A 13,620-nucleotide genomic window follows, 5' to 3' on the forward strand; every position below is an offset into this window, starting at 1 on the left:
CAAGGGGATCCAAAAATATGTAAACTCTTTTATGGGATCAGATGAATTTTAGGACAAAGTTGGTTGAAATGAGGGGTGTGAAGCAAAGCAAAGCAAGTCTCACTGCGGGAAGAAGGGGGGATGCTTGCCTGTGCAGCAAAGGGTCTGCACCGCAGCACAAACCTCTCAAGCAGCCACACTCCCCCTTGCCCACCCCACCAAGCACTGCCTTCCTCTTAGCCAACCATGGCTCCTGGATGAGAAACCTCTCCCAGGGCATCAGCTGAACGTGGCCACACTGCCACGAGCTCTGAACCTGCCATCCCTGCACGGGACTGCCCCAGGCTGGGTAGACATAGCGGCTTGTTCAGAGCAAGATGGGGATGTCTGCACTGTGCCACAGGGGTTGTCGGTCACACCTCTTCTGTGCTCATCCCTTGACAACAGGCTAAATTTCACCTGTTCTTTACACGTGTATAAAATACACCAGGAAGGACCAATTGCTAATAGCTTCTTCTCCAGAACCACAGCTTGACCACACAAGCCTGGTGACCTGTCACTCGGGGACAAGGCACCAGGGGTGAGGGCTCCTCAAACCTCCACACCTTCCTGGCCACTTCCCACCACTCCTTAATACCAGAGTTCACCACCATTGAACTCTGGTATTAATTCCCATATGAAATCCACCATATTATCCACTGTAACTACCATGACATGTTGCAGTTTCCATTACCACCACCTCCTTGCTAACACAAGTATGCTTCGAACAGATTCACAATTCAAGAAGATGAGAAGATGCTCAGCCAAAATCACAAGTACTACTGATACTTGTAAACGGCCCTCCAAAGCAGGCAACATCAGCGATATCATAATCCTGTCTCCTTGATAATCCAAATGATGCCAGAAAACCACCCAGCTCCACGCCTGCTGTGACCTCCTTAGGCAGATCTCTGCACTACGAAGCCAACTAAGACATGCTGCTCTTAAAAACGTGTGCCCTGGGAACACCAAGCAATAGTCAATATAAGCCTGTGAATCACACAAAAGTTACTCTCTTCATTTCTCAAATTAAGTTGCTCCAATACTAAATGAACGGGCACAATATTTGAGTTTCATGTTGCTTAACAACCTTACACAAACGGCAACAAATTGTTCCTTGACATTTTTTGGTGACTGCAGAAAACAGAGGCTCGACAGATGGAATTTATCTGTTGCTCTCTCCTGGTTGAAAAGCTTACATCTCTTTCATCCTTTAAGCGTTGTACAAAGGAAACCTGACACTGAGGAGAGCATATTTACCAAACTTTGATTCCAATATAAAGCCAGGACTCATTTACATCCTTGCTTTGAGGATCTGTTCCATTTCTAAAGTTGCTTTATTGCAAAATTCTTGAATTGCAGATTTTGATTTGCTTCCCTTTCAGCTATGCTTTTAGGGTTAAATGATCTTTCTAACTGTCTCTTAAGGATTTGCGTGATGCTTCTGCAAACTCTGCTTACACTTTCAGTTTCCTGTTTTGTGGCTGGAACTTTATTCACTGGGGTTTGCATCATTTCATACACCCTATTGGTCTTACTCTAAGCTCAATCATTGCCGTTTCCTCTGAACTGGTAAAGGAAGGATATCTGATGAATGATAACAGCACTTGATGCCTAAGATTTCTAAGTATTTGGTTTCAAGTAATCCTTCTGACAAAGTCCTCTATGCTGTAATTCTTCTCCTTTTCACTACTGGGATGTGAAGGAGTGACTCTGGAGATTTTCTGCCATTGCCAACCCTCTGTCAGCACTGCTACTGATGGAGCCAAGGCACCTGAGCAGGACTTCAGCACACTGAAGATGTGTGAGTTATGTGTAAGCTTCCCCACTTTGAAGGAAGCCCTCTGGATCTCCATCTTCTGTTGTTTGGTGCTACAAATACGATGGTTGTGCCTCAGCTACTCAGTACTGTAAACTGAATAAATATTAACCAGGATCAAATAAATAAAAGCACAGTACCAGAATTATGAATAAAAGGGATATTTTGTTATCTATCTTACATGTTGACTATCACCCTTGAAAAGCAGTCATATAAAAAGGTTATCATTTATAGGAAAAGACTGGTATGTCTTAAAAACTCTTCCATCTCTCTGTCAAATATGTTATTTCAGACGGCAACTGTCTCCACTCTGGTTCTTGGGTTCCTGTTGCCATAGAGTCCAGGACTCGATCCAATAATCTCTACAGACTGAATGAGAGCTAAATGTCATGTCTGGGCATTCATCATGGGACTTCCACTCTTTTAAACATTACTGAGCAGCCTGTAGAAATGGAAAGACAGGTTCTGTTGCATGGCCTGTTAACATGCAGTACTTCAGTTAAGGAGGGACATCTGGTTTGTCAGTAAAGGTCCAGCTATGTCCAACATCTTGGTGAAGACTCACATGGCCCCAGACAGTCCAAACTGGGGGACTTGATAGAGATGACAGTCCTGTTGGCATAAAGACCCAGTATTTCCTCTGCAGCCCTTGAACAGAACTGGGGCGTGGAAATATGAGGGGGCACACAGCTTAGGTCACCATCCTCAATGCAAACTGCTAACAGAAGCATTTTGTTTTCTCGCAACCCGCCTGAATCACCATACTTCTCCTCTCTCCTGAAGCAGGATGTACTTGTTGTAAAAACCAACCTCTCCATATTTGGAAGAACGGGCTCCAGAGCTTCCACAGCTCAGGAGTCACCTCCTGGCACAGCTAATGCTCGTGTGTAGTCTGTGAAACACAAAGGCATCTGGCGGAAGATAGCTCCTGGTCATGGTGCCATGGACCATGGACAACTGAACAAGATACACAGCCAGTCTCCAAGGTGCATCATCAGCTCATCCCACCATCCTGGTAGAAGCATAAAGTTGACACAAGGGTGGGGAGGCAATGATAAAAGAGGGGAACCTCTGATGCTAAGTGTAGGAGCAGCGCTGGAAGGAGGACACCACCCGAGCTACTGCCAGAAAAGGCCTTACATCAATGTCTGGCATCACACGTTATAAAAGTGTGATGGAAGGCCGCAGGACTTCTGCTGTTGCATGGTGTATAGACTGGTTGAGGACTTGATGTTGTTGACTTCTTGAGTAAGCTGAGAACCTACTCCAGCCTTGGACTGAGCTGGGTGATCCCACCAATGGGACGATCTCCACACGTTCTTTACAAGACTCAAGAACTGTGGGGTCATGATGCTTTTCTATTAAAAGAGCAGGCAACTTGGGTCTTCAACACTGTGTTGGCCATGCCCTGTGCCACCCGCAATGATGTCCAAGCACCTGGATCATAGAGTTAGTTCCCATTAAGATCTCCTGGAAGGAGCATCATTAAAAATCCTGTCTGTTAGAACTTGTACTGGTAATGATAAAAATGTAAGCCCTTGATAAAGAAGGAGGCAGGGCTGATAAAGAAGGAGGCAGGGCTGGAGCACTGAGGAAGAGTAAATTTTCTTGCCTGGATGACTCAACTGCTTGTGGTCTCGATCCCTGAATCTAGCCTGACTCTGGATGCTACTGTGACACCTAGGAGTGATGGCAGCGAGGGGAGTGTAAGAGCTTAATCCTTTTGGCCTGTCAATTTTTCTACAGATGGATCCTGCCTGCAATCTACAACAGTCCAATGATGATAAACAGTGATGCCCAGGCAGATGAAGGCTGACATAAAATGTCCAGAAGGCCTTGATAAGCTGCATCATCATTTCCTAAAAGGATTTGCAGAGACTTAACTGTCCTGGTTAGTCCTGAAAGGAACAGCAATCACTTGTACAGTTGGGGCCTCCACTCACAGCCACAAAAAAAGTCTTTGAAGAATTTCCAAGATGAGAAGGAGACCTCTGACTCTGGTCACTTCAGAGATGGAGTGAATCAAGAGTTATTAGGACTGTGGAGAAGGGGTCCTCACCTACCTTCCCATTTCAGGGACCGAGTATCAACCAACAAGGGCAGTTCTGGTGGTAGGAAGATAAGCTCCTACCCTGACAGGGAATGGAAGCAGGAGAGTTCAGAGCAGCAAGCAGTCCTGTGGCACTGCACTTCCTTTCAGATGCCTGTGAGCATCCCTGTCCTCCTCAAATAAGGAATACAATCCTACAAGGAAGAAGACAAGACATGTAATTCTCTACAGTGTTGTGGGAGCTGGTGGGCTAGACTCCACTCCTGGAAGCACCCATGGTAACAGGGATGACAGGTTTTACTGTTCAACCTTGGTCTCAGCTGTGTGACCACATCTCAGATAGAGCAGCAGATGCTAACATGGGAAGCCAGGGGCTGTGTAAATGCATGGTAGTTGCTGGTCAAGAAGTTCTCAGAAATAAAGGATAACTGGAAGCCCAGACTCCTGCTGGAATACTTCACAAAACAGTGTTTGCAAAGGTTGGTACCAGGAATCCCAGACAGCCCTGTCAGATGCTGTTAGAAAAGGACAATGAAAACTTCAAGAGACAGGGCATGAGGAGGGGACAACAACCTGCTTCAAAAAAACATTCCTGAAACCTTTTCTCTCTCTGTTTTCAGGTGTAGCACATCTCAACAGAGGTATAAGGGTTGTCAGCCGTCCATAAAAGTCATCTGGTACAGAAGGGCAGCAAACAGAACTTAATGGTTGCAGGTTAATACTCTTATGGTTTTCCTGAAGATTAAGTTAAAGGATGAGAACAACCAACAAAAAGTACAGTTCACAAAGACCGACCAAACAAAGCAGAGGATCAATAAGACTACACTTAAACAAAACAAAACAGAGGACAAAGCACAGTTAGGAGATAGCTCAAAGTACCCTTTAGTCCTATGTGGTTAAAAAGAACTAAATAAGGATCTACCCTGTTCTGCACTAAATATCAAAGGGGCTGTGGCATGAAACCCTACAGCTCCAAGGGAAGAAAGAAAATGTATGTGATTAACCAGTTATCAGGCACATTTATGAACAAAATTACGTATCACCGACAACTGATCCTAGCATATCTACCATTGAAAAGCATTACAACTTTAGATGAATAACATTCTTAAAAGTAGGGAGTAAAAGTAAACCAAGGGCTTTCCTCAGAAACAGATGAAAGGAAACAACACCTAAAAATGACCTTAATTTCTGGCTAGTCCTGTAAGAGCTGTTTACAATTGCTTACACATGAAAATAAGGCTACACATGGCCTTACAGACAGCATGAAGAAACTAACGGATGTTTAGGATGGCTTTGTTTTCTGTCCCCTAGTTGACAGCAACGACAAAGATGGTAAGTCTCAAGTTTTCTAGGCTCTCACACACTGTTAACAGTGCAAATGTGTCTATTAGACTTACAAACATAGAACAAGCACTTAAAAAAGTGTTGTGTTGAAATATTTTATATTCAGGAAAATCCTAGCCTCTTAAAATTATGCCTATACGCAATATATATCCTGCCTCTTCACTGGAAAAAATAAGTGACTGTAAAAATTAATTGGTTTTCATATGTGCCTAACAGTCTGCAAGCAGCATTTCTGAAGTGTCACAGTCTTTGCCAGGTGTGAGGCGGCTGGCGCCCAGCAGCTCTTACATGTGACTTCTACCGAGGTGACTCTCTGAAATAAGAGATGTCAATTCCTGACCTTCGCTTGCCTTCTTATTCTGTGGTTATACGCATGCCTCAGCTGAACATTTCCAATCTGCAGGCTGCTAGGTTTCATGGGTGCTTAAACTCTTGAAAAACATATTCCAGCCACAAACACTAAAAGCTGCTCCCAGCAGCAAACTCCATTGTTGCAGTTATTTCTGTTTTGCTCCTAAAGTGTGATAGCAGGATTAGAGTGAGAAGCATTCTGCTTTCATAGCACATGTGCTCAACTCTGGGTAATGCTCCTAGAGCATTATCTGTGGTTCCTCAAAGCTAGAAGTACCAGGGCAGGTCCCTCCATGCTACAGCAATCTATAACACAGATCTTAAAAAGCTCAGCAACACTAGTATGTATGACTCTCATAGCAAAAGCAAATGTTAATCATTCCAAAGAAGGCCTCATGCATCTCATTTTACTGAAAAAGAAACACAGAGGATATAAACCTAGCAGCAAAACCTAATCTCCTTCTCTCTCTCTCTCTCAATTTTTCCTGCAGTGTATTTTGTGTACCTGCCTTTTAGGTATTACTGGAGGAATTTTGATTTCTAAGAAGTAGGAAGTACAGGTGAGGCCACAATAAAAACATATTAAGGGATGCTTATTTCAATAAATACGAGATATGAACTTAAAACAAAATAGCCACTTATGATCAATCCCTTGCATGGTTTTCTCATCTTGGAATACTTACGCTGTATGCAGGAATCAGCTTATTTACTGTCTACACAGTGAGATAATCCCCAAGAAAACTAACACTTGCATTACATTTACAACATTAATAGACAAATTTCACATAATTCAAAGGAATTTGGTTCTTTTTTTGAAGCCTTGGGTTGAAATGCAAAGCAATATTTATTGTGATTTCATTGTTTTCATTGATGGGGCAGACATGCACAGTTATAAACAGCAATTCTTCCTGAGCTGAATTTGAGAACCACAAGAGGGGAAGTTACAGAGAGAAAACTACTGGCTCACCTGTAGATGATGTTGAGCATGCTGTGCTCACAGTCATTGGTGCTGTAAATGCTCAGTTTGTCCAACAGGTCCAGCAGATGTGTTGAGAAATTGCTATCAAACTTGTTGATCGTTGCTTCGAAGCCAGATGTCAGGTGGAGGTTGTCAGCATGTTCTGCTAAAAGCTATCAAGACAAACGCAGTGGCCCCATGTGTTTGCTGATTCGCACTTGCCAAAGAGATGCAATTATTCCTTCCCTATTTCCTAACCTGCTCAAAAATACTGCCATAAAACTTAACAATTGCTCGGTCACTAAAATAAGTCTTTCAAAACAATTGCAAGGTCCTTGGTAGTTAAAAACCTTGCTGTGCCTATCTGGGAGAACCCCAGAGTAGATCCCAGTTGAGTTATCCTCAAATATATGTTGTCATTATTTATTTTCAAGCAGGAAGAAAAGCCAGGAAGCAGAAAGTGAGTGTTGCCTACGACAGGCTGTAACCTCTGGAGCACTCTGCCTTGCAGTGTGATGGACTCTACTGGCTGTGTGCCAGAGAGGGGCTTTCAGCAGGACAGGAGGCAGCCTGCTAACAGCAGAGCATGCCAAACAAATCGCTTAGTACATGTGTATCAACGGAGAAATGTGGACAAGACAAATACCCCAGATGTGAAAGGGATGGGCTGCAGAGTCACACCTGACAGTTTATTGCTTCATCCATCACAAAATGCTAGTTCTGGAAAGAAGAAAGCTCTTGAATTACAGAAAGCCTGTATGTGGGTACCCACTGCACAGCTGAAAATACAACTAAGAACTTAAAAACAAGTGCAGGGACTGCTGAGGGAGACAGGGTCTTCAAAGCAGACTTTGAGAACACCATCAGTGCTTCACACTACCCTCAAAAATGCCCACAATTCCACAAAGATTCTGGAAGATTCCTCCTCTAGGAAGGTCTACCTGCAAGAGGTAGGACAGCCACCCTGACCAGACTGCAACCCTGGCAGCATTCACAGAGGAAAGGGCCCAGCTGTCCATCCCATGTCCCACCTTGTTAGTCAGCTTCTTCTTCGCAGTCTCTTCAGCGCGCTCCTCCTCTGTTGGTGGGCCCAGCATTGTGCCGTGCTCTAAGGTGAGACGGTCCATCTCATTATCCAGCTTCATGCTCTGGGTGAACCTCTTGGAAGGGCAGAGGGTTGGGGAAATGGTTAGATTCCATTTTTTCAATTATGGCAAAGCATGAGGCTGGCTCAGTTCTACTAGCCCTGCAGCTAGCTAACTCCCATGAAAGCTAACTCCGAGATTAAATTTACAATGTTAATACACAAAGCTCCCTAAACCCAAAGGAAGGTAGGTTTTTTTTAAAGCTATGGTCTCCCTGAGATGCCGGCTAGAGTGTGTTCATGGAGATCAGTCTCCATGGGTCCAATCACCAGTCCTCACCTGACCCTCAAAAGAGCATGCTTGTGATGGGTTGACCCTGGCTGGTTGACAGGTGCCCACCAAAGCCGTTCTATCACTCCCCCTCCTCAGCTGGACAGGGGAGAGAAAATATAACAAAGAGCTTGTGGGTCGAGATAAGGACAGGAGAGATCACTCACCACTTACCGTCACGGGCAAAACAGACTCAACTTGGGGAAAATTAACTCACTTTATTATAAATCAACCAGAGTAGGGTAATGAGAAATAAAACCAAATCTCAGAACACCTTCCCTCCACCCCTCCCTTCTTCCCAGGCACAACTTCACTCCCGGCTTCTCTACCAACCCCCCCCAGCGGCACAGGGGGACGGGGAATGAGGTTTACGGTCAGTTCATCACACGTTGTTTTCTGCCGCTTCATCCTCCTCAGGGGGAGGACTCATCACACTCTTCCCTGCTCCAGCGTGGGGTCCCACCCACGGGAGACAGTCCTCCATGAACTTCTCCAACCTGGGCCCTTCCCACGGGCTGCAGTTCTTCACAAACTGCTCCAGCATGGGTCCCTTCCACGGCGTGCAGTCCTTCAGGAGCACACTGCTCCAGCGTGGGTCCCCCACGGGGTCACAAGTCCTGCCAGAAAACCTGCTCCGTGGGCTCCTCTCTCCACAGATCCGCAGGTCCTGCCAGGAGCCTGCTCCAGCACGGGGTTCCCACGGGGTCACAGCCTCCTTCAGGAACCCACCTGCTCCGGCGTGGGGTCCTCCACGGGCTGCAGGTGGATATCTGCTCCACCGTGGACCTCCATGGACTGCAGGGGGACAGCCTGCCTCACCATGGTCTTCACCACAGGCTGCAGGGGAATCTCTGCTCCGGCGCCTGGAGCATCTCCTCCCCCTCCTTCTTCACTGACCTTAGTGTCCGCAGGGTTGTTTCTCTTACATGTTCTCACTCCTCTCTCCGGCTGCCGAATACTGCCTGTCCCAACTTTTTCCTTCTTAAAAATGTTATCACAGAGGCGTTACCACTATCGCTGACTGGCTCGGCCTTGGCCGGCAGCGGGTCCGTCTTAGAGCCTGCTGGTATTGGCTCTCTCTCGAACACAGGGGAAGCTTCCAGCAGCTTCTTACAGAAGCCACCCCTGTAACACCCCCCCTGCTACCAAAACCTTGCCACACAAAGCCAATACAATGCTAAAAACTACAGAGCCTTACCACTTACACCTCAAATTCTCCTGCAGGACTGGCTGAAGAGAGGTAATTCAGTTCATATGAGGCTGATCCCAACACCAAAAAAGAAAAGCATAAAGAATTTTGTGGAGGGAAAAGCCACAGAAACCATCTGGGAGAAAGGATGAGGGTCTGAGCAGTCAAGCTCTAAGGCCTGCTGGCAGGAGGAACAGAGGCTCTTCCACGTGCATCGAGGACAAGTGGGGTTGAGTTGAAAAAAAGGACTGTCATAGCTGTCTGGCACCCAAAGCAGCTGGCAGTGGCATGGTCAATACGGGGAGGCTGTACATACCTGCATGCAGTTTGTAAACATGACACAGACAGACATCAGCTTGGAGAAGATCTTCAGCAGCTCCGGGTTGGTTAGCATGCAGTCCTTCAAGCAGTTATCCAGGAAGCTTGTGTGGTGGCTCAGGACATCATCAATATTAGATGCCTGTGGCAGGATAGCACAGTAATGAAAACCCAAACCAGGACTGCTGTGCTGCACCAGACCAAAGCTCTAACCCAGCATCCTGCCTCTGACAGTGACCTCAGACTTGCTCGAGGGCATGTTCAGATACTTCTCATGTACCTTCCAGCTTCAAGAAACATCCTGGGGTGGAGACTGTATTTGCATTACTGCATTCAATGGCCCTTCACCGGCTTTTTACCTATGATTTGTCACATCAACTTCTCAATCAAATTATGCTTCGTTTAATCATAAAAACCCTCCACTGGAAAGGAGGCTCAGGATGGAGTTATGTGCTTTATGAACATGCACTTCCTTTGCTTTTAAATCTGCTTGTCATGCCCACTCCCACCTTCACAATCTCAGTGAAGTCAGCTACAATAAGTTGAAAAGAGGAAAAAAAATCGAAGAACCTTAAATGTCAGTAAGTTTACAAGGCTTAAAACATACAGGTTATTCAGAAACGTGTTTTAGGAGCACAGTAAGGAACTAAGACATGCAGTGTTGCAAGGATTCTGTAAGATTTTTGTCCAGCTCTGCTACTTCAGTGGGCTGTTTCAGTCTTGAGTTTTAAATGACAGATTAGAAAGCCCCTCTCACTCTGTACAATTATGGAATGTGCTGAAACTGAGAGCACAAGTCAGGCTAGGAAAGAACCATAGGACTAAAACTGCCAAAGTATCCGCACCACTCCATCAGGATCAAGCCAAAAAACTCCTCCATAACCTTTTAAACAACTAGTACAGAACAGGGATAAATGCCACTCTCTAATGCAATAAAGATGCTAGTTGTGTTGATGAAGACAGTGATGTTTTGAAGGTGAAAATACTAGTTAAATTTTTAGGAAGAAAGCACCTTAACTTCAAGTGGAAATGCACAAGAGAGAAGTCTGACAAATAAAAAAACAGCATAAGGTGCTACATGGGACCAGTCCGGATCATCCTTTTCCCTCCTATAATGCAAATGAAAGGAAAAAACTACCCCAGCCTGCAGGTTACGGATGTTAAAGAGCCAGTTTTGCATCCTCAGTTTGGAAATAAATGATGCTTTTATTTAAATCAAGGAAGATTTTACCCAGTAGCTGGGGATATGTCATCCTTGGTAAGTGGCTCTTTTACAAGACTGCATAACAAAGTGGTTGATGAAACAGCTTCTTTAGCTGGCAGCATTGAGTTGTTTGACTCACAGGTGCCCATATCACAACACTGCCTAGAGCCAGACTTTTCCTGCCCCAGCACTGGTAGAGGGCATGCTCCATCTCCCAGAGATTTAAAAGCCTTCAAGGACACTGATGAGGATGGGAGGCAAACATACATTTGGATTATGTCTCAAAGACTTTGCTAACTTGCCAAAAAACTTTCTCGGTTTCCAGTAATGACTTGTGTACATATTCACATCACAGGCAGCTTTGAGTCTTTGCTACTGCACTATTACTTGGAGAAGCCCTTCATGTACAGAGCAATGGTAGAAATGCTCTACAAAACACTGCAGCAGCCCTCAAGGTTTCAGAAATGAAGCAGCATATGGTGAATGCATGGACAGATCTCCTTGACATACAGCCATGGAAACACCCTTCCCCACTGCCAGCAAAGTCACTTTATACCTGCTATCTCAACATCTCTGGCAGGCTAAAGAGGCTCAGAGGTGTTCCATAGCAAGGGAAAAATTCTGCCCGCTTGGGCTATCAAAAAGGTTTCTTGGGAATAGGCTCCTCTGAGAAACAGTATAAATTGGCAAATTCCTTTTTGGAACTGAAATAAAAATGCTTCAACACTGCTATATCTCTGAAGGAGCAGAGAAACTCAATGGCTGAGAGCCAAAGCAGAGAGGGATCTTTAGACATAAAGTCTTTGCAAAAACTCTGGAGTCAGGAGATTGTCTCTTCCGAATAGCAGATGCTGTCAATACAGACCGCACACCTACTGTGTTTAACAGTCCCTTCTAGGACATCTAGAATCAGCAGAGACTGAAGTCAGTTTAGAAGAACCTGGGACAGGATAACTTTTTCAAGTGCCTCAATGCCAGTAAAGTAAACTGAGTATTAAATTTTGTAAACCTAAACTTACAACAAAATTAAGAAGCAAGTACACTTCTCTCAGATCATCCAGGAGCTTGACATATAACCTCTTCTTCTCCAGAAGCCCTTGCCAAGAATATGCAGAGATGCTCACAATCCTAGACCTGATACCTCCTGTGAATTCTCCAGGAAAAAGGATGACATGGCATCAAAAAATGTTGGTTAGCTGACCCCAGAAAAATTCCCCAATACACAGTAGAAACTAAGACAGGGTCAGCTGATGTTGAAGATTCACAAGGCTCATCAGAGAGCTGCCAAAAGAGCTGCTGTGGCTTAATGCAGATTCCAGAGGGAGTGTTTAGCTGTTTGGTACATCAGATAAATGTTTTTCATGGTGTAACAGGAAAAAGATGTGCAACCCAAAAGCATCTCATCACAGGATGACTACCAGAGGAAAGAATAATAAGGTGATGTACATCTGCCTCCTGTTTCCTCACAGTAGCTGGGGCACCCTAACACCAGCCCCAACACAGCAGCACCACAGTGGGTAATGAAACTCAGAAGGACCATGAGGAACGCAGTGTCCCTTGGGATAAGGAAAATGACTACAGCCATCACAAAGGTTATGCTGCAAAATAAGCACCCTTGAGGAATGGATCACTGATCATCTGCTCTAATTAAACACAAGTTCACTGCCTGGCACAGCCCTTGCCTGTGCCAAGTGCCATATGCCAAGGCAACTGTCATACAAAGTTCAGGGATAGCACTTTCTAATGGCCTTCTCAAGTTGTCTCCTGGCATGGAGGAGGTGGCAGCAGGTCAGACTCCCTTCCTTGGCAAAGCCCTCCAACACTACTCCACCAAGCTTTGCACCCTCAAGCACTTTCACAGACCCTCACGACATACCCCCGCCCATGCAACGCTTCCCTGCAGTTTCATGTTATGAAAACAGCTACAATACAGCCCTCCCCAGACTGCTGCAAACACTTGAAACTAGAAGAACACAAAATGATTGTATGTTAGGACCACACAGGACCCAGTGGAGACATTTGCTATGTAATGTGGAGCAGACAGCCTATGACTCTGCCTTTGTTTTAGGCAGCAGTACAGAAGTAACCTAAGATGCCATCTCTGCTCTCTTTTTCTGCCCACAGAGTTGTTTGTATGCCAGAAACCAGAAGAAGCCAGGCAGGTCCACTGGTGCTGAGAGCTGAGGCAACCAGTGCCCTGGTTCCAGCACATGTTCCTAGGCAATGAAGAAGCGATGGGCTGGGCCCAGGCTGATGGCAAGGAAGACAACATGTATTTACAGCATTGCTGTGGCTTTCACTTGATCCGCCAGTACTCAGGCACCATACTCCACTTGTCTAATGAACTTCCACAGTTACTCTGTATGCTCCGACAGTCTAGATCTTTACCAGTCAGGTAAAAAAGGAAGGGAGAGAAGGGTTTGCTCTAGAGAGAGAATAGCCCTTGATCTGTTGGTGACAGGTTTTTTTCTCTGTTGTTAAGGATGGAACCAAAAAATCTGATGTGAATGAAGCCAGACATGAGAAGACCTTTATGGGCTTCTTGAACAGCCTGTTCTGAAAGGTAAGCTCCCAATGACTTCTCATTCTTGGTTTAAAACAGGCAGGTGGGACATTATCTGAGAATGTATTCCTCTGTGAAATAATAAAGGCATCTCACATGCCCATCAGGAGATAAAAACTGATTCTTGCAGTTTTTGTTAGGGCAAAAAGTTAATTTCTAGAGAAGTCACTGACTTGGATTAGTGAACCAGAAATATTCTGCAACACACCTGGAAAATCCTGCAGCTCAGAACATTACATCTCCGTGAAAGGAATCAAAACAATGCCAGGCATGCTTTGCCCAGATACCCCCTCATCAGGCATAAAAACCAGTGGGAAGTGAGCTTAGCCTCTCCCAGATACCACCAGAGTGGAAAAGTTCTCCAGCCTTACCCACCTGCAGTGGAAATACA

The 13,620-nt window shown here is 45.2% G+C and overlaps 1 protein-coding gene across 3 annotated transcripts in view; it reads right to left on the reverse strand.

Annotated features, from left to right (window-relative positions):
• TUBGCP2 (tubulin gamma complex associated protein 2) overlaps positions 1-13,620 on the reverse strand; it is a 45,935-nt gene that overhangs the window by 533 nt on the left and 31,782 nt on the right. For all 3 annotated transcript variants that reach the window (XM_030030683.2, XM_030030684.2, XM_030030685.2), the window contains 3 exons: positions 9,461-9,604; positions 7,572-7,700; positions 6,550-6,713 (listed from right to left, as the gene is read on the reverse strand). In XM_030030683.2, the coding sequence (XP_029886543.1) occupies positions 6,550-6,713; positions 7,572-7,700; positions 9,461-9,604 (437 nt within the window). The remainder of the gene's footprint in view (positions 1-6,549; positions 6,714-7,571; positions 7,701-9,460; positions 9,605-13,620) is intronic.

The sequence above is a fragment of the Aquila chrysaetos genome, chromosome 11 (genome assembly GCF_900496995.4).
Source record: "Aquila chrysaetos chrysaetos chromosome 11, bAquChr1.4, whole genome shotgun sequence".
Lineage (NCBI taxonomy): Eukaryota > Metazoa > Chordata > Aves > Accipitriformes > Accipitridae > Aquila > Aquila chrysaetos.